The 24588-nt window shown below is 33.7% G+C and overlaps 1 protein-coding gene across 2 annotated transcripts; it reads left to right on the forward strand.

Annotated features, from left to right (window-relative positions):
* Positions 1-16129: 16129 nt before the first annotated feature.
* On the forward strand, positions 16130-24485 carry LOC120203728 (protein indeterminate-domain 4, chloroplastic-like). 2 transcript variants are annotated; one of them, XM_039203920.1, is made up of 4 exons: positions 16130-16492; positions 16696-17092; positions 18045-18361; positions 23552-24485. In XM_039203920.1, the coding sequence occupies exons 1-4, from the start codon at positions 16342-16344 to the stop codon at positions 24436-24438; spliced, it is 1752 nt and encodes a 583-aa protein (XP_039059851.1). In that variant the 5' UTR covers positions 16130-16341; the 3' UTR covers positions 24439-24485. The 2 variants fall into 2 exon arrangements, with proteins under 2 accessions (XP_039059851.1, XP_039059850.1); XM_039203919.1 differs by having other exon boundaries at positions 16131-16492; positions 18045-18383; positions 23553-24485.
* Positions 24486-24588: the final 103 nt, after the last annotated feature.

Consider the following 24588-nt stretch of genomic DNA (forward strand, 5'->3'; position numbering starts at 1 on the left):
CGTTGACAATGATGACAACGATGAGAGGGAGATCAACAGAACGTGGCCAAAACAGCAATCATAAACATGGTAGATCGAAGTCGATAAGCAAGAAGAATTTAAAGTGTTACAACTGTGGAAAGAAGGGTCACTTGAAGAAGGATTGTTGGAGTCTAAATAAAAACTCCAATCCACAAGGCAATACTGTAAACACTTCAGATGATGGAGATGCTCTATGCTTTGAAGCGTCAACCACCGTGGAAGGAAGAAAACGATTTGCAGATATATGGCTCATTGATTCGGGAGCAACATATCACATGACCTCAAGAAAAGAATGGTTCCATCATTATGAACCTGTCTCAGGAGGATCTGTGTATAGTTGCAATGATCATGCCTTAGAGATCGTTGGCGTGGGAACCATCAAATTGAAGATGTATGATGGAATAATTAAAGTTGTTCGAGATGTGCGGCACGTGAAAGTCCTGAAGAAAAATTTATTATCCTACGGATTGTTGGATAATAATGCAAGCAAGATTGAAACACAGAAAGGAATCATGAAGGTGTTCCGTGGAGTGCTTGTAGTGCTGAAAGGCGAAAAGATAGCAGCAAACTTGTACATGCTGAAGGGAGAGACTTTGCTAGAAGTAGAAGCCTCTGTTGCCTCATGTAGTTCAGATTCTGCAATGTTATGGCATCAGAAACTTGGACACATGTCAGAACAAGGAATGAAAGTTCTTGTGGAACAAAACCTACTTCCAGGCTTAACAAAGGTAACACTTCCTTTGTGTGACCATTGCATAACAAGTAAGCAGCACCGGTTGAAATTCAACAAATCAAATTCTAGAGGCAAAAGTGTTCTAGAATTGGTTCACTCTGACGTATGGCAAGCACCAGTTACATCCCTAGGTGGAGCAAAATACTTTGTCTCATTTATTGATGACTACTCCAGGAGATGTTGGGTGCACCCTATCAAGAAGAAGTCAGACGTATTTTCAACTTTCAAAAACTTCAAGGCGCGGGTGGAACTTGATTCTGGAAATAAGATCAAGTGTTTCAGAATAGATAATGGAGGGGAATACACAAGTGAAGAATTTGATGACTTTTGCAGGAAAGAAGGTATCAAAAGACAGTTCACAGTGGCGAACACTCCTCAACAAAATGGAGTAGCAGAGCGAATGAACATAACCTTGTTAGAAAGAACAAGAGCAATGTTGAGGGACGCAGACCTAGAAAAATCATTCTGGGCAGAAGCAGTCAATACCGCCTGTTATTTGGTGAATCGAGCTCCATCAACTACAATAGAGCTGAAGATGCCAATGGAGATGTGGACTGGTAAACTAGCTGATTATTCAAACCTCCATGTATTTGGAAGTATTGTGTACGTGATGTACAACGCCCAAGAAATTTCAAAGCTGGATCCAAAATCCAGGAAATGCAAATTCTTGGGATATACTGATGGAGTAAAGGGGTATCGCTTGTGGGATCCCACTGCCCACAAAGTGATCATTAGCAGGGATGTTATCTTTGTAGAATATAAGCTACAAAGAAAAGAAGACGATGACAGCGCTGAAAAGTCAGAGATTACACAGATACAAGTGGAAAATGAGGTTGAACAAGGAGATTCTTCTGAAGCAGAACCAGCACATGATGAACAAGAACCAGAGAGAGTTCTGAAGCTCCAACAACTCGTCAATCAGATCGTGTGAGAAGACGTCCCAATTGGCACTCATATTATGTTATAGAAGGTAATATTGCATACTGCCTTTTAACCGATGACGGTGAGCCATCAACATACCAAGAGGCAATAAACACAGCTCAAATGCTTCACTGTGGATGATGGCGATGCAAGAAGAAATTGAAGCTCTTCATAAAAATAATACATGGGACCTTGTGCCACTGCCACAAGGAAGGAAACCAATTGGTAACAAATGGGTCTTCAAAATCAAGCGAAATGGTGACGATCAAGTGGAGAGGTATCGTGCAAGACTGGTGGTCAAAGGATATGCTCAAAAAGAAGGTATTGATTTTAATGAAATCTTTTCTCTTGTGGTTCGACTAACAACAGTTCGAGTAGTTTTGGCAATTTGTGCAACATTGGACTTACATCTAGAACAACTAGATGTTAAAACAACTTTTCTTCATGGAAATCTTGAAGAAGAAATTTATATACTCCAGCCTGAAGGTTTTGAAGAAAAAGAAAAGAAGAACTTGGTTTGCAAGTTGAACAAATCTCTGTACGGTCTAAAGCAGGCGCCGAGGTGTTGGTGTAAGAGATTTGATTCTTTCATTATGTGCCTTGGATACAACAGACTTAATGCAGACCCTTGTGCTTATTTCAAGAGGTCTGGTGATAACGATTTTGTTATTTTGCTGTTGTATGTGGATGACATGTTGGTTGCAGGACCAAACAAAGATCATATTGAAGAATTGAAGGCACAACTGGCTAGGGAATTTGAAATGAAGGACTTGGGATCAGCAAACAAGATTCTAGGGATGCAAATTCACCGAGACAGAAGTAATAGGAAGATTTGGCTTTCATAAAAGAATTACTTGAAGAAGATCTTGTCACGATTCAGCATGTAATATTGTAAGCCAATTTTCTACCCCTCTTCCTATTAACTTCAAATTATCCTCCAGTATGAGTCCTAGCAGTGAAAAAGAGATGATGGAGATGTCTCGAGTACCGTATGCATCAGCAGTGGAAGTTTAATGTTCACTATGATATGCACAAGACCAGACATTGCACAAGCAGTGGGAGTGGTTAGTCGGTACATGGCGAATCCAGGCAAAGAGCATTGGAATACAGTAAAGAGGGTTTTGAGATATATCAAAGGTACCTCAAATGTTGCATTATGTTACGGAGGATCAAATTTACTTATCAATGGGTATGTTGATTCTGACTATGCAGGGGATTTGGATAAAAGCAAATCTACAACAGGATATGTGTTCAAAGTTGCTGATGGAGCTGTAAGCTGGGTTTCTAAGTTGCAGTCAGTTATGGCTACATCCACAACAGAAGCAGAATATGTAGCAGCTACACAAGCCAGTAAAAAAGCAATTTGGTTGAAGATGTTATTGGAGGAGCTTGGGCACAATCAAGAGTATGTCTCTCTGTTTTGTGACAGTTAAAGCGCCTTGCATCTAGCAAGGAATCCATCATTTCATTCAAGGACAAAGCACATATGAGTTCAGTACCATTTCATTTGTGAAAAGGTGGAAGAAGGGATGGTAGATATGCAGAATATCCATACCAAAGACAACATAGCAGATTTCATGACGAAAGCGATCAACACTGATAAATTTACTCGGTGTCAATCCTCCTGTGGCCTGTCAGAGACGTATTGTTCCAATCAAATCTTCAAGTGGGAGATTGTCAAAAGTCAGTTTTGGAGGCTTAAAAAATCAGATTTTTATGTGCAATAAATGCACCGAATGGGGCAGACAAAATCAGCTGTAAATTATTGAATTATTTGGCATGAGATAATTCACATTTAGTCATTGTAATTTAGGGTATTTACAAATTAGTCCTTAAAGCTTCAACTATAAATACCCTAGCTCATTTAGCTTCAAAACCATCCCAAAGCATTCTAGCTTTCTTCCAATACTAGAGAGAATTTAGAGAGTTTATTGAGAGTTGTTTTCTCCTTTTTATCAAGAGATAATTATCATTGTTTTCTCCTTGGTCGATTGAGAGAAGTTGTAATTCTTATTTTCTCATAGTGAAATTCTTCTACCGTTGCCCGTGGTTTTTACCTTATATTATTCAGGGGTTTTCCACGTAAATTTTGTGTCTCTTTTATCTTCATTTTTATTTTCTCAAATTATTAGTTGCGATTTTGCTCTATCCGATAACCGTCTTCCGCAACATCGTAAGGCCTAATAAAACACAATTTAACTTCCCCTTACACTCAAAACAAAATACCATTCTTTTTAATTAATTATTAGTATCTGATTTATTGACCGACTAATTCAAATTGGGTAACTGTAGAGACTAGAACGACCCTCCCAACCCAATTTGCTCTATTCGCAAACACCAAGATTCAAACCCCTAACATTACTTAAGAGACCTAATACCTCATTCCAAATATACCAAAGTCAAAAGTATTTTTTACACTGAAACTTTGAAAAACAATTTATCGGCTATAGCAAACTCCATATCTTGACGCTTCAAGTCAACATGCGACTCTTCTTTCTATACGAGGTTGTCTTAAATCAATCTAACATTCTCTTCAATTTATCAAATCAAGTGTAGACCAATCAACTTACTCTCGTTTTGAGTTTCATCTAACAAAATGGACTTTAATACTTAGGATTATACAACGTCTTAAAAATAGGTTGTTTGAATCTTTGACTACAAGGTCATAATGTAGCCGAACTCTAAACTCCAAACATGAATTGTAAAACGAACATAATTCGTGTAAAATGTAAATAAATACTTCTGACCATTACTTAGCATTATTTTTTATGATGATGTCACCACGCTCGACGAGCACAGATAAATATCATTAATGATGAGTGTTATTAAATTAATTTATAAAATGTTAAATTATAAAATACTAAATATATAATTATAAATTAATTAAAAATTTAAATGTAATTTAATTAAAATATAATATTTATATAATATTAGTTTTTATAATCTTATTTTAATTATAATTAGATCATATATTAATTTGAGAAATTTATAAACCTTAATTTATTTTCCTAACTTTGAAGCTGCCGCCGCCGTTGGTATCATCTTTCATCACCGGCGAACGATAAAGACTAAATCGACTGCGAAATATTATTTTATCTTTCATTTATATTAGGAAATTGTAAACATGATATATATATATATAATTTAAAATATATAAATATTTTTTTATTAATTACTTAAAAGAATTTAGAATCATTATTTAGTATACTACACTACTAATGAATCAAATATAAATAAATATTTTTCAATAATATTGTTGAAAATGTTTGATACAATATGTATATGTATTTTACATGAATTTGTTTCCTATGTATTTTATACAGGAAAAGGAATATGGGAAGAAAGGGGACAAAGGGAAAAGGGGAGGAAATAAGGGTTTGTCCTTTACAAGGGGATACCGGCAAGGATTCTTCATGGCAGGATTAGGATTTAGGACCCCACTTTCTTTCTTCACCTCTCCCTCCTTTACAGGAAGATGAAAAGTTATGTCACTTTCCTTTTGGCCTTGGGGGCTCCTCGCTTTCATTGTCACTCCACCGTAAGACATTGGGTCCTACAAACCGCCAATGCTTTCTTTATTATAACATATACTAATTATGACCCACTTATTTCTCCCTCAAATCCTCCCTCTACTATTAGTATTTCTATGAGTATAAATTACTTAACTAAGTTCTATAGATTTATACAAATACCAATATATTATATTCGAATCCTAACATATATTAATCAAATTATACTTAAAATAACATTAGGTAACAAATATATTTATCTACAACTTACATGAAAATTTGAATATAGATGCTCGAAGATTCCATGATCATTTGCCATTAATACCAATATTTTAAAATTTTGATTAATTAATATTTATAAATAACTGTTAAAATTATTTTACTTTAATCTTTTATATTTAATGTATTGATTTTTTATAAAAAAATAATGTGTTAGTTATGATTTTTTTATTACTTAATATAAAAACAAGTTTTTAAATTATATTTAAAGTTAATTTTAAGTGTTTAAAATTTTTGCTCAAAATAGAAGTATAGTGTTTTTAAAATTATCCTATTAAGTGACTACATCGTAACAATAGTTAAAAAGATTGTTATCAGACATGTGTTACGTTTATATTTTTTAAATTTTTTTTAAAAATTATTATTATTTTAAAAAAAACTCAAATTTCTTTAAAATCGTAAAAAAACATAAAATCCTTAATTTCAAATCATAGTTATAACCGTGGTTGACCATATCCGACTATCACCTCCGTCGTTGAATACCCGCCCACTAAATGATCATCTTCCTTACCGTTATCCTAAATCTCTAAATACTTAAACTCTTAAATCTCTAACCTTAATTTTAATCTCAATATCAAACTAATGGTGGTTGGGGGATTTAGCCCTGTTCAAATAGCGGGGTCAGGTGGGGATGGGGTGAGGGCTAACACTGCCGGTGAATGAAGGAAATTTGAGAATTAGAGTTCTCTATAAAAGTAAATTAATTTAAAAATAATATTTTTATCTTTTTCAAATAAATTTTTTAAAAAATATATAAATATTTTTAACAACTATTACGACATAAATATTTAACATAATAACGTTAGAAATATAAATACCTAATTTAAACAAAAAATTTAAAACATCAAAAAATAATAAAAAGTATATTTAGAACATTTATTTTTGCATTAAACTTTTTTTATATGATTAATTTAGGTTGTATCATTGAACAATAATTAACATTTCTTATTTGTTATCATTGGGTTAAATTAAAAATTGAGTTGCATTTGAGATTGCAATGTTTCTTATATTTTAATCAAAAGGGCAAATATCATTAGCGTGAAGTGTAATACTTGAAAGAAGATTTCAAGACCCCATTATAATCACCTTTTGGTACTTATATAATCCAAAACTTTTAAGTAAGAAAGAATTTTGTTTGACATGATAATTTATTATTATAAATAACTTGAAGTACAAGTAGAATATCTTAATCATGGTTTAATATTATAAATTCTTAGTAATAGAATGATAAAATGAGTATATTAAAATTTGCAAGTTGGAATGTATTATATATATATATATATATAAATACGGGGTTTTACAGATAATGTAGTATCTGCTCAAAAATCTCTCAATTATTTGACAATGAATGTTCAAATATTTCTACAATCGTTGTACTTGAACCTGAGATCTTTAAAAATAATAATCATCTTCTTAACTACTAAAGTCAATTGATTTGTGTAAATTAAAATATATGTTTACGAGAATAAATTTAAATGTAAATCCCACAAAATGTTTTCTTTAGGATATAAAAATAAATAATATAAGATTTCATCATGATTTAAAACATAATATAAAAATTCAGAGATTGATTTGGTAATGCATAAATCAACAATAACCTTATCCCACTTTAAGGAGTTGATTTGGTCGACAGATTGAGGATGCATCATAATGGCTATGTATATATTGAAGCTTTTTTTTCACGAAAATCATTGTGTTAAAGAGGGCATAATATAGGATAGTATTTATTGCATTAGCGATCAAATTTTCTGTAAGCGAAATTTTAATGTTGTGAAGTAACATATATAGAGATTTTAAATTCTGTACGAATTCCAGTGACTTTGGTAGTAAATGAATTGTTATAATTCTTTGAGGTATTGAGTTTGAGCATCAGGAATAGAAAGGGTACGAGCGTTTAATGTCAAATGGTTGGGAGTTAGTTATCTTTGAATAGATACATTCTTGTACTTGCCCCAGATTAATAAAAACCATATTAATCAAAAGAATTTTAATCCTAAATTTCAATCCATAAATTCTAAATAATTACATATTTAAACTTTAAACCTTAAAACATAAAACGTAAACACGAAATCCTAAATTAATAATCCTCAAACCTTAAATAAGAGACATGATAATATTAGAATTATGTTTTTTTCTTCTTCTTAAAAGTCACCATAAATTTATAGTAGAGTTTAACGCCTTTAGTAACGTTATTACTTATTAGTGTAAGTTTCAATTAAATATACGAGTGATTAAGTGATTTTTTAATAGTCTTTATTATACTTAATAATATGAGGTGATTAAAATATAATACTTGTTCATAACTTTTTTAATGAATCGGTAATGAGCATATACCCTGAAGACGCAATTGTTCGAACCCAAAACCTTTTAGAAGAATAACATTACTTGTTACCACTGAAACCAATGGACGAGTTTACAATGCAATTTAATATCAGATTCATTATTGAAGTAATTCCAAAATAAACATGGGTTTTACTTGTATCAAACGTGTTTATTGTTAGTTTTTATGTAAAAATAAGTGTCTAAACTATACTTAAAGTTACCTTCAGGTGTCTAAAGAATATTTCGTTAAAAATAGATGTCTAACGTTTTCAACGTTACACTTTTAGGTATCTTAACCATTAACACCGTTAAATTCAGCTGTTAAGTGACATGTGTTAGACATATAAAATTTTAAATAAATTAAATAAAATTTTAAATTTTTATAAGCCTAACATGTATCATTTAATGACAAGCACCTCAAAATATAACGTTGAAAATATTAGACACCTAAAATTAACTTTAAGTATAATTTGGACGTTTATTTCTGCATTAATCCTTATTATACTTATTACATGTACTTTTTACAACAACAATTGCAATTGTTATAATATTTAAATTCATATTTTTTTATTAAATTAGAGTTCTTATAAGTGATAGTATATATTTTAAATACTCTTAATCATTTAACAATAAGTGTTTAAATACCTTGCAGACTCTAATGCTCAAACTTGATATCTCTAAGAATAATAATCATTCTTTTAACTACTGAGATAACTCAATTCGTGTTTAAATTCATAACATTTAAATTTACAAAATAAAAGATATAAAGATAATTAAATAGGTGCTAGTATGAATGATAGAGAGAGAGGTGGTGAAAGGGAGACAGCATAGCATTAATGGGTAGTGGCGTGTCTTTTGGCAGCTCACAGAGAATAATTGTTTTAGATACTAACCAAACAGCCATCGTCGCATGTTGGTCATTGCTTCCTTTTCTCATTTATAAAATTGTTGGTCCAACCTCACCTTTCTCATTCCTTTTACATCTTCGGGCTGACAACTGACCACCCTTCAATTATGAATTTTCCTACTCAGATAAAGAGATTAACGGAGGTGATTGTATTATTGAAAATTTTAAATTTTTATTATTTATTTTCCTACTCAGATAAAGAGATTAACGGAGGTGATTGTATTATTGAAAATTTTAAATTTTTATATAATTTAAATTTTTATATTTTTTAAAATTTATAAATTTATCCGTAACATAAAATCATATGTTCATATTTATATTCAAATTATATTTCACTTCGAATCTCTATCAAGTTTCTATCATTTTCACCCGCATTTTGTCTGTAAATTTTCTCGATTCCAACATTTCTATATTTATATTTTTCATGTCTATTTTTTATAAATTTTAATATATTTTTATTAATTAAATACTAATTCAAATGATATTAATTTTATTGTAATATTTAAAAATATTTAAGTTTTAATTTAAAGATAAAAGGGCTACTGTTAGTTTAAATACAATTGCTTTTTACTTTTTTTTATATTTATATTTATGCAGGGTTGAAGGTTTTACTCCAATTTTCATTTAAAGTGAAAATGTTTTTTTTAATCGAGACATTTAATTTGAAGTGATATCGTATATGTTTGTTGGGCTTGGGATTGACAGGGACATGGCGAAAGAGTATGATGCATGTTGAATGATTATATGGTAAAATAGTAATACTATTAAAACTTGATATTATATAATATATTGAAACTAAATTAAATGTATTATAATAAAAGAATATACTTTGATATTTCTTATGATAAAAAATATATTTTAATTATACAACAACAACAACAACAACAAAACCCAATTCCCATATGCAATGGGGTAAGGGGAGGTAGGGTAGTAGGCTGCTCCCAACGCCAGGTTGAGAGTAGCTTCCGTGGAAGACCTCCGGCAGTCAGAAAATTAAAAATATAGATAAAATGCAATGCATGTATAAATAAATACAAAAATACATAGTTGAGCAGTATTCATATGCAGTTATTAATATCATTAATATTCATATGCTAATAAAAATAAATTTTTTTTGTCTGCGGTTTGCGGTTCAGTCATTAATAAGTTTGTTTCATCGATTGTTAATGATCAATACCTTTTGATTTTGACAAAGAGTCACTACTGGTGAGTGAGCGATCATTGGCCAGTATCTTTCTGTGAGAGCAATGAAGGCAGAGAGATAAGATAATGGTCTCTATGAAGGAGATGATCTTAGGTCCCTCTTCTTAGTCGTGATTGAGAAGTATTTATAATGACTCTTGTTGATGGTGCCAAGCATATGTTTATTAAGGCTACTCGTAGGTCTGTAGACTAAATAGATCTGAAGGTTAAACTCTTGGATTTCACATGTAGTTGATTCGGAGGCTATGACACTCTTTAGCTCAGGAAATATGGTTCCTCATATGTTCCGATGAGTGAAGGGGTTTATTTGGAGGTCTCAATTGATGGAGAGCTGACTGTTTTTGAAGGGACCTCCGAAAATATAACAAATTATTTTCCAATAGTACTTGAGAAAATATCATAAAATAACTTGAATCGAGACGTGTGCTCAAAGATGTCCATGATGAGGCATCTCATAAGGGTTTATTGACTTTGATAGAAAATATAATGAACATCCTTCTATTTTGTTCAATGTTATAGATGTCTTTTTAAACCAATAAAAGGAGTAAGAGTAACTCATTGTTCGCGGGAGTGGAACACGATAGTACTTATCCCCCGATAGATATCTCAGGAGAGATAATTTTATTAGGAAGATCGAAGCTCTTGTATAGAGTGATGCTTCTTGTAGAAAATAATATCTAACGTGAAAGGCAAAGGAGGTGTCTTAAATTATTCGGAAGATAAGGTGGAGGTTAAATACATGCAAAATTACATCTACACCCCCATATATACTCTGCTGAGGGTTTTTAATGCTATTAGTGGTTTGATGAAGAGACTAAAGAGTGACGTTGTTTTAATGCTTAAGGGTACTTAATATTCTACCCAGACAGTATCCCAATAATCGATTCATGCAATAAACAATAGATTCCATAATCTATAAATCAATAACGATTATATTTTCCAGTGAAAATAGGTAACCAGAGAACACATATCATGTAGTCATAGTTCATAAACAGTAAATCAATACATCAGTAAATCCGTAATTCAGAAAATATTATTTTAAAATAGGTAAAATAATTATATGGCACATAAGGAACACACTAGAGGATCCAATTATTTTTTAGAGGTACTTAGCAATTATCAAGCGGGGGAAACACAAAACTTCTGTAAACTGATTGAATTTCTGAAATGAGGAAGTGATTCCATCAATCACGCATATAAGGGCATTATAATCATTTAATTCCTAAAAATTTGATAAATCAATTTAATAAAGGTATACAACGATTTACAGAATTCTAGATTTCAAGCATCTTAACAAGTTTTCAATTCCAATCGCACTGTACAATTTTCAGCAAAGGCGACACTTATCAATTATGTATGCAGAGAAACTTTATGAATATTCATTTATTAAAATTGGCTGCACTGCAGAATCAAAATGATCACCTTTAGAACCATATTTGGATGGATCATGAGGAGACAAACATGTATTTAAGCAGTATTTATTTACTTCCCATATTGTAATGATATTAAAAATGATCAACCTACTTAGGTCATACTCTATAAACCTCAAAGGCTCTACAACATTTAAAGCTTCACCGGTATCTTCAGAAGTTATCCAAAAGCATTTGCTTAATCCAACTCATGAGGATATTTAGATCATTCTGGTCTTCGAAGTATATTTAGTCATTCTAAGGTTTGGGGTATTTTCAGTTATTTCACACTTCAAGGGTATTTTGGTCATTTTATAGTTCAAGGGTATTTCAGTCCTTTTCTTCCGTCCATTCTTTCCATTTAATTCAAACTTATCATTTATTCAGTCATTTCAAATAATTTAGACATAAAAAGTACTTCCATGGTGTTAGTCTTTAAGTACTTGTTCAGAAATCGTAAATTCTAGGCTTTGAGCCTTTACAGAGGTTATGGACTTATTATCAATGATTCTCCGAACAAATCATGAAATCAACAGGTGAATCAATGATCTTATCAGGTCGAACAAAAACTAATTTTCATGTCAAATCCACTAACAAGAGCAATTCCATGTCATTTTTTTACATCTCATGGGTAATTTACTCCAATTATTGAGTATATTAAAATTTGCAAGATGGAATGTGTTTTTTATATATATAAATATGGGGTTTTACAGATATAATGTAATATCTGTTTAAAAGTCTCTCAATTATTTGACAATGAATGTTTAAATATCTCTACAATCGTTGTACTTGAACCCGAGATCTCTTAAATATCTCTTAAAATGATTCTCCGAACAAATCATGAAATTATAGTGAATCATATTTTATCAGACATCTGGTAATTTCGTAATTTCTTACCCGAATATTTTTGATATTACAATTTTTAACGGGAATAATCAGAATTTAAGGTTTACGCGGTTAATGGCTGCATTGATTAATCACTGAACTTGGAATTATTTATTACCAGACTTCTAATTTATGATGGAGTCATATGAGTTATTAACTGACAAACTTTTTACTGTATTTGGATCGAGTTTAGAGATGATTAACTACATACACGTGACCAAATATATTCATCCATGCATTAACCAATACCAATATGTTCCATAAACACATGCAAAATGTAATAATGTATGACCTCGATTTTCGAGCCATATCAGTTAACCAATTAAACTCTATTGATCGCTATCTAACTTTAATTACACGTCCCATAATTTCTCAATACATGGGAAAACCAAATGCATTATAAACGAAACTTAAACATGAAAATACGTATTGAATCGAGAGATAAAATGCCGAAAATAACAAATGCATTATAAATGAAAATCTTTGATTAGGACTCAAGATGTCAAAAAACATAATATAAATAATATTATAAATAATTATTAAAATAATCTAAAACTAAAAGTATTTAAAATAAAATTTTAAAAACAAAAAAATGGTAAAGAAATTATAAAAGAGAGAAAATAACAAAATATGAATATATACAATATAATATTGAAAAATAATAAAATTTCCTTCATGGTTATAAATTGAATTCTTCTTGCTCTCATTTATTGTAGTTATTTCATTATAAATTATTTATTGTATAATCATACAAATTGTATGTTCGATGTTTTTATCCTGCACATAATTTTAAATTTTAACCTTAAATCCTAAATCCAAAACTTTAACTCAATAAAAAAATTAATTTTATTATTTTATTAATTAAAATATTTACAATCCAGAATTCAAAACACTTTTATGGAATTAAGGAAAGTACGATATTAAATTAAAAAGTTACTATAATTTTAGAGAGATTAAAAGAATAATTTTATCAAACTAAGGGACATAAGACCCTTACCGACCCCGGTGACAATTCTATCACATGCATATATACACATGTACGAGAATATTGTCTTTGCTCTTTGTTTATTATAATAAGGGTGAATTACACTAATGGTCACTTAATTTTTAGGATTATTGCATTTCTATCATCAAAATTGGAAAATTTCTTTAGAGTCATTGAACTTAAGAAATACTTTCATTTCGATCGTTACTGTCAGCTTTCACTAATGGTTCTTGTGACCTAAATAAAAGTATTCCTTAAGATCATTGACTCTGATGGAAAAAAAATTATTTCTGTAATGACAATTAGAATAGTTTACTATAAAACAAATATAATTAATTTCAACTATTGTTTAATCTAAATGGTATTTTAGTTGATTAAATGACAACTACCTAATTGGATGTAATGATTAAGCATTAGACTCTCTTACATAAGTCTCACGTTTAAATATATTTCTTACAAAAATATGTCTCATTTTTGTTGACTAATATCTAAATATTATTTTTGTCAAATATGTAACAACTATCTAGTCTTACCCTTTCATGGGGTCCTAGGTTACATGAATTTAATCCTTAACCATCTTTGGTGCTATAATATTTGAAAGATTTTTCAATGGATAAATTAGTCTCTTCTTACATAATAAAACATGAAAATAAAGCATGAATCGTCATATCTAGAATAAAATTTTACAGTAAGTTAGCTATCAACAACAATTAATTGAAATATGCGTTCTAGAACAACCAACACCAACTGGAATAATTTGTTTTTGAAGAAATTTCAAAATTAAAGAAAGAACATCCTAAAATATAAAATGTATGAAGAAACCCTAGAGTATATAATATATAGTGGTATTTTTGTAATTATCTCGATCGGGTCCGGCGGATATACCCTTAACCCGATTTTGACTCCCCTTCTCTCTAAACTCAACTCGAATCAAATCAAATTTGAATTTTAGAGTAAAGAGAAATTAACCAAGTCGGATTAAATCGGAATCTGGTAGCCTCACTGTCAAATATGTTCTGAAACAAAATCGCCTCATTCAAAGAGGATTGGTGCATTTTTTTTTTATGTTTATCATTTTCTTAGAATGAGGTTGAATTATATGTAGCGCGTGCAATTTTGCGAATAACAATAAAAGATCATTTACGGTTAAATTCTTTATAGCGTGTACAATATCGCGACTGGAAAAGAAAATAATTTAATGCAAACTCAGAGAAGTAATTATTCATAATTATTTTTTAATATTCATAATTTTGTATACTTTAAATAGATATTTATTTATGAATAGTACAGAAAGCAAGGTTTATTAAATGATGACAGATCACAGAATAGCCAATTTGTCACTATAAAAAGTTGAAGCTTTAGTAGTGTTTTTATAAACTTGGTTTTGTTCATTGTTATTTCGAAAATTTGAAACAATAAAAAAAATGTAAAATTTTTAAATAAATTTGAAATCATCTTTAGTGACGAAAGACGAACTTGTCTTTACGTTGGTGAAAAGATACGAAATAAGAGAAGGAGAGATGGGCATAGGGTAAGTCTTACTGTCTGGTGGCCCCTCGGCATAACGACACACTTTTGCTTCATCAACAACCTCTTCTCCCATGGACGTAGGGTCGAGCTGAATCCGGTTCGAATTTAACTCAAATACTCTTTTTTTTTTTACTTAGTTTGACATGCATGTGTTCGGTTTTATTCTATCTAAAATCCTCTTCTTAGATAGATGAAATATTAGATTGAATTGAGTTTAAACATAAATACTTTACTTTCTTTGTTCGGTTTTAATCTAGATTCGATTTGATTTAATTCAACTTCCTTTTTGATAGAAGTAATGTCAAGAAGAATAAAGTTTTAGATCGGGTTTGAATTAAGATTTCATTTATTATATATTTGTTTAGTTTCTATACGGATTTGGTTTGATTCAATTAAACAATCTTCTTTTGAATAAAGGTAGGGTAAAATCGAATTAGATTTAGATCGGTTTGATATATATATGACTAGTTTTGACAGGACTAGTCCGATCCAATTAAACAACTTCCTCTTCTATAGAGTTAAGATCAAACCAAATCAAGTATGGGTATGGTTAGATAGATACTCTCTACTTTATGTTGATATTGATTCGACTGATTCAATTCAAAATTTTATTTTTATTATATAAAATTAATATACTTAATTTAATATTTTAAAAAAATTAATTAAATTTAAATAATTTTTTATCATTTAGTTTATTTAGGAAAAAATCTGATTTTAATTGTACCTATAACAAAAGTATAATTTGATTAATGGAAAAGGTTAATCTGGATCATCTTAGATCCTTTCTCTGAATTGTTTTCTTAGAAGTATAAAGTTAAAAAAAAAAGCAAATGGAAAATTTATATTCTACTACCAGAAAAAAAAAGTAGTTGAAAATAAAAAAAATATTACGATAATAAAATAGCATAGGGGAATTTATCAAGTGATTTCAGTGGTAAAAAAAATATTGTTTTTTGGTTAAATTTTATATTCGAATAATTACATTTGCAGTGTATATACGTTTTCAATTAATTAAAAATAAATTGGACGGATAATATCTTATAATCATACGTAAGATTAAAAAAAACAGCAGGGGAGACCGGGAGAGAGTATATGGGATAAACATGTATGTATGTATGTATTTGTTTATGTATGTAATATATATATAAAAAGAGAGAGAGAGAGAGAGAGAGAGAGAGAGAGAGATATGAAATGGTTGAGTAAAGTTTGCAAGTCTTAAGTCATATATTTTATAATAAAGAAACAACAATTTTGAAGAAGAATTTATGAGGAGTCTATAGTTTTGATTGTTTTCTTTCTCTTCAACTCCGGATTGTTGCTGTCTACTTATATACTTCCTTCTTGGTATCTTGTGGCCTTTTCATCTCTTGTCTTTTTTTTCTTCTTCTTCTTTCCTTTCTCCTTTCTCTCTGGTTTTTTTTGTCTTCTTCTTCTTCCTTATTTTATTGATTCCTTCAAAGATTTTCAAAAGAAAACTAAAGGGGATGTGAAAAAAAATCATCCCCTCCTCCTATGGCAGCACCAACCCTTTCCTTTTTCTCTTTGAATTACTTTTGAATGATTTTTGTGGATTCTAGGTTTGCTGGTTGTGAAGAGAAGATTGGTTTCGCCTGCTGAGAAGCTTAAGTCTATTGAAAATGGCCGCCGCTTCGTCATCGGCAGCTTTCTTCGGAACAAGCGAAGAGAATCAGAACCAGATGATAAAACAACAACAATCATCCACCACCCCACCCTCTTCGTCAACTGCTCCACAGACGAAGAAGAAGAGAAATCAACCCGGAACACCAAGCAAGTATCTCTTTACATTTATATACATCCGCATGAGTAAATTCAATACAACAAAGAGAAGTTTTTGTTTTCTAATTCAAAAACTTAAGATAATCCAATGAACCCTAATCTAAAAGTTGGTCAGTTTTTTTTTTCATCTGGTTTTTGTTCTTAATTTGTTGTCTTTTCCCCCAATTTTTTTTCTCCTGGGTTTTACTAAGCAGATCCTGATGTTGAAGTGATAGCACTATCTCCCAAGTCTTTGATGGCAACAAACAGATTCATTTGTGAAGTATGCAACAAAGGGTTTCAAAGGGAGCAAAATTTACAGCTCCATAGAAGAGGACACAATCTGCCATGGAAGCTGAAGCAGAAGACAACGAAAGAAGTGAAGAAGAAGGTGTATCTTTGCCCCGAACCCACTTGCGTCCACCACGAGCCGGCGAGGGCACTCGGCGACCTCACCGGCATCAAAAAACATTACTCGAGAAAGCACGGCGAGAAGAAATGGAAGTGTGAGAAGTGTTCGAAGCGGTACGCCGTGCAATCCGACTGGAAAGCTCATTCGAAGACTTGCGGGACTAGAGAATACAGATGTGACTGTGGAACCCTTTTCTCCAGGTAAAATCTTTAATCATTTCCATAATCATTAACACAAAGCTTTTCTTTACCCTTTTGTTATCAAAGTTGACAAAACCATGTTATCATGAGAAAAGAAGAAGAAGAAAAAAGGTGTTCGATAAAAGATTTGGGGACTGGGAGTTCGGCAGTGATAAAGCCTGTTCTTTTGTTTCACCTTTTCGGATTACTTATCTTTTACATTAGATCTCTTCTTCTTCTTCTTCTTCACCTTCACTTTTAAACTCTTTAAAAAAACTGGTTTTGCACGTGAACAATAATCTGCGAAACTGCCATGGCTGATGAGGATTCTCGGCATCCAAACAAAAAAATTACTAAAATTTCCCCTTCTTTATTTTCTTCCTTGGTAACGTCGCCTTACATCTTTTTCATATTCACGTGTTGTTAATTCATACGCTGTCACGAAGTATATTGTTACTGGATTTGTTCTCTTCTGATGATATTTTTATATATATACATATATATATATATTATTACTGCTACGGTTTTAACGTTAGGGTTCTTGCCGGTGTGGGGCAATTTTTTTTTTCTGTCACTCTCCTTGCTGAGCAATTCGAGGACAATTCTTTGATTCTTTCATGCAGCAATTATATATCTGCTGTTTTACCAGTCATTTTTTTTTCTCCTCAAAGTTTCTTATTGGTGAAAACTCATTGGGCTAAGCCTGAAACTGTTTTTGTCATTTGTTAATGGCTTTCATAGTTATGGAAAAATATTCTTTCCATGAATAATACACAACTTTTTCAGAGTTTTCCCTTTTTATGTTTTTCATAAACTGGGAAATGATTCCCTCTCTTCATTGATTGAACACCTTCTTCTCAAAATGGTAAAAGTGATCAAACAATGGAAATATTTTGATTTTCAACACCTTTGAGTTTGAGCTTTTCATTAATGGAATTCTATTAACAAATTTTCTTTTCTTTATTCATTGCAGACGTGATAGTTTCATCACTCATCGGGCGTTTTGCGATGCGTTGGCTCAAGAAACCGCGAGACACCCCACCAATGACTTAACCGCAATGGGGAGCCATCATCTCTTTGGAGGTAATCATCATCAAATGAGCTTAGGATTATCCCAATTGCAAGCTCATAATCAACCATCCAGCAATATGTTGCGGTTGGGAAGTGGCGGAGCCGCCAAGTTCGAGCACCTCATCGGCTCCCCCTCGAATCCTTCGTCATTACATAACATGCCCGGATCGATGTTCTTCATGGCGGATGCGGCCAACCAAGGTTTTCACCAGGATCATCAATCTCCCCATGGAAATGGACCATACTGTTGGATCATAAACTTGATCCATTATGGGAGCCTAAACCCAAACCCAAACTAAATTGATGTCATTACTTACATCATTTAATTAAAGATGTCATTGCTTACATCATTTAATTAATGATGTCATTGCTTACATCAATTTAGTTAGGTGAGAGTTAGATATTTGTTGAATTTGTAATGGTTTAAATTAGTTTATTTGTGTGGTGTAGGATTGTTCTTGAGTAGTATAAATACCCCTTCCCATTTTAGTTTTAAGCATCAAGAAAAATTAAGAGCTTCTAAGTGAGTGAAGAAGCAAAGTCTTATAAGAGTGAGTTGTAGTTCTTGTTTTTGAGTGAGAGTACTCTTGTAATATTTGTTTGAGTTTCAATAAAAGTTGTTTGTGTGAGTGTTTTATTTCCAACAAAGTGGTATCAGAGCGAGTTGGAAAGATCGAAGGTCTCGACAAGAGGAATACGCCGCCGCCAGAATTTTCTCAATCTGAGTTCTGACGCACCGCCACGCACCGCCGGAAGACTGCTGCCAGAAAATCGAGTTGACTCACCGAGTTGAGCCGATTCAGCCGAGTTGGAGCCCTTGACCGAGTTGTCCAAGTCCCTCCAAAGTTTTTTTTTCATCGTTCCGGATTCATCCGTGCAATCGGATTTTACAAAATCTCATTATATTGAGAGATATGGCAAATGGTATGGCACCATTCCAAGTTCCGACACTCAACAACAACAACTACGACAATTGGAGTATCAAAATGAAGGCACTTCTTGGATCACAAGATGTGTGGGATATCATAGAGAAAGGCTATAATGAGCCTGCGGATGATGATGTTTTTGCTACTCTTACACCAGATCAAAAGACAACTTGAAGGATTCAAGAAAGAGAGACAAGAAGGCTCTCTACCTCATCTATCAAGCATTAGATGATGATGGTTTTGAAAAGATTTCAAGTGCAAGCTCTAGCAAGGAAGCGTGGGAGAAGCTGCAAACCTCTTACAAAGGATCCGAGCAAGTGAAGAAGGTTCGTCTCCAAACATTAAGAGGTGAATTCGAATCCTTAAACATGAAAGCATCTGAGTCTATTTCAGATTATTTCTCAAGAGTAGTAGCTGTTTCTAATCAATTAAAAAGAAATGGTGAAAAGTTAGACGATGTGAGGATAATAGAGAAGATACTCCGTTCGTTGGATCCCAAATTTGAGCACATCGTCGTGACGATTGAAGAAACTAAAGACTTGGAAGAAATGAAGATCGAACAGCTCCAAGGATCATTGCAAGCATACGAAGAGAAGCATAAAAAGAAGCATGAGTTTACTGAGCAACTCCTCAAGCTGCAACTCAAGGATATGCATGAGAGCCAACGCAATGATAGAAACCAACGTGGCCAAGGAAGAGGTAGAGGCCATGGACGAGGTGGAAGTCGAGGTCGTGGACGAGGCTGGAATTACAACAATAACAATTCCAACAACAACTATGAGAAAGGAGAAAGCTCAACACGAGGCCGTGGAAGAATTAATCCAAACTCAAAGTATGACAAATCTCAAATTCGATGTTATAATTGTCAAAAATTTGGGCATTATGCTCAGAATGTAGAGCTCCCAACAACAAAATTGAGGAGAAGGCCAATTACGTGGAGGAAAAGACAGATGGCAAAGAAACTCTTCTTCTAGCACGAAAGGAAACTGATGGTGGCCAAGCAAATTCCTGGTATCTTGACAGTGGTGCAAGCAATCACATGTGTGGAAGGAAAGACATGTTTGTGGAGCTAGACGAGTCAGTAAGTGGAAATGTTTCATTTGGAGATGATTCCACAATAGCAGTGAAAGGGAGAGGTAACATTCTTATCCGTTTGAAAGATGGGAGACATCAATTTATTTCAAATGTCTACTATGTGCCCAATATGAAAAGTAACATTTAAGTTTAGGGCAACTGGTAGAGAAAGGTTATGATATTCATATGAATAATTATAATCTTTCTATAAAAGATGATAAGAATAACTTCATTGCTAAAGTGCCGATGTCAAAGAATAGAATGTTCTTGATCAACATACAAAATGATGTTGCAAAGTGCCTGAAAGCTTGCTACAAAGATGCATCATGGCTTTGGCATCTTCGATTTGGGCATCTCAATTTTGGAGGTCTAGAGCTATTATCTAAGAAGGAGATGGTGAAAGGACTACCTCACATCAACCATCCTGACCAACTCTGTGAAGGGTGTCTAGTCGGGAAACAATTCAGGAAAAGCTTTCCAAAGGAGTCAGAGACAAGAGCTAAGAAGCCACTTGAGCTCATCCATACCGATGTGTGTGGACCGATCAAGCCAAGTTCTCTCGGTAAAATAACTATTTTCTTCTCTTCATTGATGATTTTTCAAGAAAAACCTGGGTATATTTCTTGAAACAGAAGTCAGAAGTTTTTGAAGTATTCAAGAAGTTCAAAGCAGCAGTGGAGAGAGAAGCGGTAGAAAGATCAAAGCCATGAGATCCGATCGAGGTGGAGAATTTACTTCCAGGGAGTTTCAAGAGTTCTGTGAAGCAAATGGAATTCGTCGACCAATGACAGTTCCTAGATCCCCCCAGCAAAATGGTGTGGCAGAAAGAAAGAATAGAACAATCCTCGACATGGCACGAAGCATGCTCAAAAGCAAGAAACTACCCAAAGAATTTTGGGCGGAAGCAGTATCGTGTGCAGTCTACTTGTCAAATCGATCTCCAACAAGAAGTGTATGGGGAAAGACACCGCAAGAGGCATGGAGTGGAAGAAAGCCTGGCATTTCCCACTTGAGAACCTTTGGAAGTATAGCCCATGTTCACGTACCAGACGAGAGAAGAACGAAGCTTGATGATAAAAGCGAGAGTTTTATCTTCATCGGCTATGATGCTAATTCGAAGGGCTACAAGTTGTACAATCCAGACAATAAGAAGTTTGTGATTAGTCGAGATGTGGTCTTCAACGAAGAAGGAGAATGGGATTTTAACTCCCATACAGATGACTTCAATTTCTTTCCTCAGTTTGAAGAAGATGAGCAGACAATGAGGGAGCAACTAGATGAATCTCAACAAGAGCTTGCAACTCCACCCACTTCACCAACATCAACCACTCAAGGAGACTCATCACCTTCATCATCGTCAAGTGGGAGTCAAAGTGAAAGAGTTGTGCAACGCACAAGAAGCCTTAGAGATCTCTATGAGGTAACTGAACGACAAGATAATCTTACATTATTTTGTTTGTTTGTCGATTGTGAACCAGTGAGCTTTCAAGAAGCGGTACAAGAAAAGAAATGGAGAGATGCGATGGACGAAGAAATCAAGGCCATCGAGAAGAATGACACATGGGAACTTACCTCACTTCCCAAGGGACATAAGGCGATAGGTGTCAAATGGGTGTACAAAACAAAGCAAAACGCCAAAGGAGAGATTGAAAGGCACAAGGCGAGGCTAGTTGCTAAAGGCTATAGTCAAAAGGCTGGAATTGACTATGATGAGGTATTTGCTCCTGTTGCTCGATTGGAGACTATCAGACTAATCATTTCTTTGGCAGCTCAAAACAAGTGGAAGATACAACAGATGGATGTAAAGTCCGCCTTCCTAAATGGAGTTCTTGAAGAGGAACTTTACATTCAGCAACCATCAGGCTATGAAGTCAAAGGGCATGAAGACAAGGTGTTGAAGTTGAAGAAGGCTCTTTACGGGCTAAAACAAGCACCAAGGGCATGGAATAGCCGAATCGACAAGTACTTCCAAGAGAATGGCTTCAACAAATGTCCCTACGAGCATGCTCTATATATCAAGATCAAAGATGAAGATATTTGATCGTGTGCCTCTACGTGGACGATTTGATCTTCACTGGAAGCAACCCAAGCATGTTTAATGAATTCAAGGATGTGATGATGAAAGAATTCGAGATGACAGACATGGGGCTCATGGCGTACTACCTTGGCATTGAAGTTAAGCAACAAAATGATGGAATTTTCATTTCACAGGAAAGCTATGCAAAGGAGATACTGAAGAAGTTCAAGATGGAGAACTGTAAGCCAATAAGCACACCGGCAGAATACGGGATCAAGATGACCAAACATGAAGAAGGAGAAAGTGTAGATCCAACATTCTTCAAAAGTTTGGTAGGAAGTCTACGCTATCTAACTTGCACGAGACCCGATATTCTTCACGCAGTTGGATTGGTTAGTCGCTACATGGAATCCCCAACAACCACCCATTTTAAAGCCGCAAAGAGAATTCTTCGCTATCTGAAAGGTACAATTGACTTTGGCTTGTTCTATTCAGTTTCTAATGATTACAAGCTTGTTGGATATAGCGACAGTGATTGGGGTGGAGACATAGATAATCGAAGGAGCACTACTGGATTCGTATTTTTCATGGGAGATATTGCATTCACATGGATGTCAAAGAAACAACCGATTGTCACATTATCCACTTGTGAAGCGGAATATGTTGCTGCTACCTCATGTGTTTGTCATGCAATTTGGCTTAGAAATCTATTGAAGGAGATTGGTTTGATACAAGAAGAGCCTACCAAGGTTTGTGTCGACAACAAGTCAGCCATTGCCTTAGCGAAGAATCCAGTATTCCATGATCGAAGCAAGCACATTGATATTCGCTACCACTATATAAGGGAGTGTGTTGCAAGAAAAGATGTGGAAGTTGAATATGTGAAGTCACAAGATCAAGTTGCTGATATTTTTACCAAGCCACTGACCAGCGAAGACTTCTTAAGATTAAGGAACCTACTAGGGGTCACGAGATCAAGTTTAAGGGAGGGTGTTGGATCATAAACTTGATCCATTATGGGAGCCTAAACCCAAACCCAAACTAAATTGATGTCATTACTTACATCATTTAATTAAAGATGTCATTGCTTACATCATTTAATTAATGATGTCATTGCTTACATCAATTTAGTTAGGTGAGAGTTAGATATTTGTTGAATTTGTAATGGTTTAAATTAGTTTATTTGTGTGGTGTAGGATTGTTCTTGAGTAGTATAAATACCCCTTCCCATTTTAGTTTTAAGCATCAAGAAAAATTAAGAGCTTCTAAGTGAGTGAAGAAGCAAAGTCTTATAAGAGTGAGTTGTAGTTCTTGTTTTTGAGTGAGAGTACTCTTGTAATATTTGTTTGAGTTTCAATAAAAGTTGTTTGTGTGAGTGTTTTATTTCCAACACATACATGAACAAAGCATTACATGGTCTATTGCAACTTCCGTACCTTCAAGGCAATACTAACAATTCCGGTGCCAACTCTACCAATCTTTTCAATTTAGGCTTCTTCCCCAACAATGGTGGTTCGAGCAGCATGAGTGCCGGCGAAAGCGGCGGTTCATCAGCCGTCAACTTATTGAATTCCGGGTTTTTAAGTGGTAATCAGTTCAACATGGGTGATCAGGTTGGTTCGGGGCTGTCCTCTCTTTACAGCACTACTACCTCAATGCAACATGAGAGCATTTCTCCAAACATGTCGGCAACCGCATTGCTTCAGAAAGCTGCTCAAATGGGTTCAACTACAAGCAACCACACTTCCTCTTTGCTAAGAGGACTTGGGAGCTCTTCGTCGAGTGGGATGAAACCCGAAAGACAAGTTTTAGCCGCTAACTTCGGCGGCAATTTTGGTGGTGGCGGAAGTAGCAGAGGCGGTGGAGGTGGAGGAGGAGAAACGCTGAGATCACAGATGGAGAACGATGACAACAATCTTCAAGGACTAATGAACTCTCTTGCCACTGCTAACTCTTCCATTTTCGGGGCCGGCCATGGACAAGATCAAAGCAACTTCGTCGGAGGATTCGCCGGAAGTGGGGGGACGCAAGTCGAACATCATGGAAACAACAACTTCTCCAACGTTAATGAAGGTAATAAGTTGCATCAAAATCTGGCGGGAAGCATCGGTGGGACTGACAAATTAACATTGGATTTTCTGGGTGTGGGAGAAATGGTGAGAAACATCGGTGGAGCTGGTAGTCAACATGGGATCAACATAGGGTCTTTGAACCCCGAGATGAAGTCATCGGCTCAGGCAACGTCGACTCAGCAATTTGGTAGTGGAAAACTTGTCTAAAAAAGCCAAGCAAAGCTTTTTGTAGGGTTAATAAGTAGCGGGAAAAACGAAAAGCTTATGGTTTCTTCTTGTTCTTCTTCTTTTGAATCGAACTTTATGAATTAGGGTTTTCCTTCTTAAAACTAAAAGTGTTTTTAAGGGTTACTTTGG

Source organism: Hibiscus syriacus, unplaced genomic scaffold, assembly GCF_006381635.1.
Source record: "Hibiscus syriacus cultivar Baekdansim isolate YM2019G1 unplaced genomic scaffold, ASM638163v2 tig00010263_pilon, whole genome shotgun sequence".
NCBI classification, from domain to species: Eukaryota; Viridiplantae; Streptophyta; class Magnoliopsida; order Malvales; family Malvaceae; genus Hibiscus; species Hibiscus syriacus.

What these genes read in the sequence shown, in the direction of transcription:
- LOC120203728 (XM_039203919.1), top strand. Translation starts at nt 16,342, where the DNA reads ATGGCCGCCGCTTCGTCATCGGCAGCTTTCTTCGGAACAAGCGAAGAG. An exon ending in AAATCAACCCGGAACACCAA is followed by an intron (nt 16,493 to 16,695) that starts GCAAGTATCTCT and finishes TTTACTAAGCAG; the next exon opens with ATCCTGATGTTGAAGTGATA. An exon ending in TCTCCCCATGGAAATGGACC is followed by an intron (nt 18,384 to 23,552) that starts ATACTGTTGGAT and finishes TATTTCCAACAC; the next exon opens with ATACATGAACAAAGCATTAC.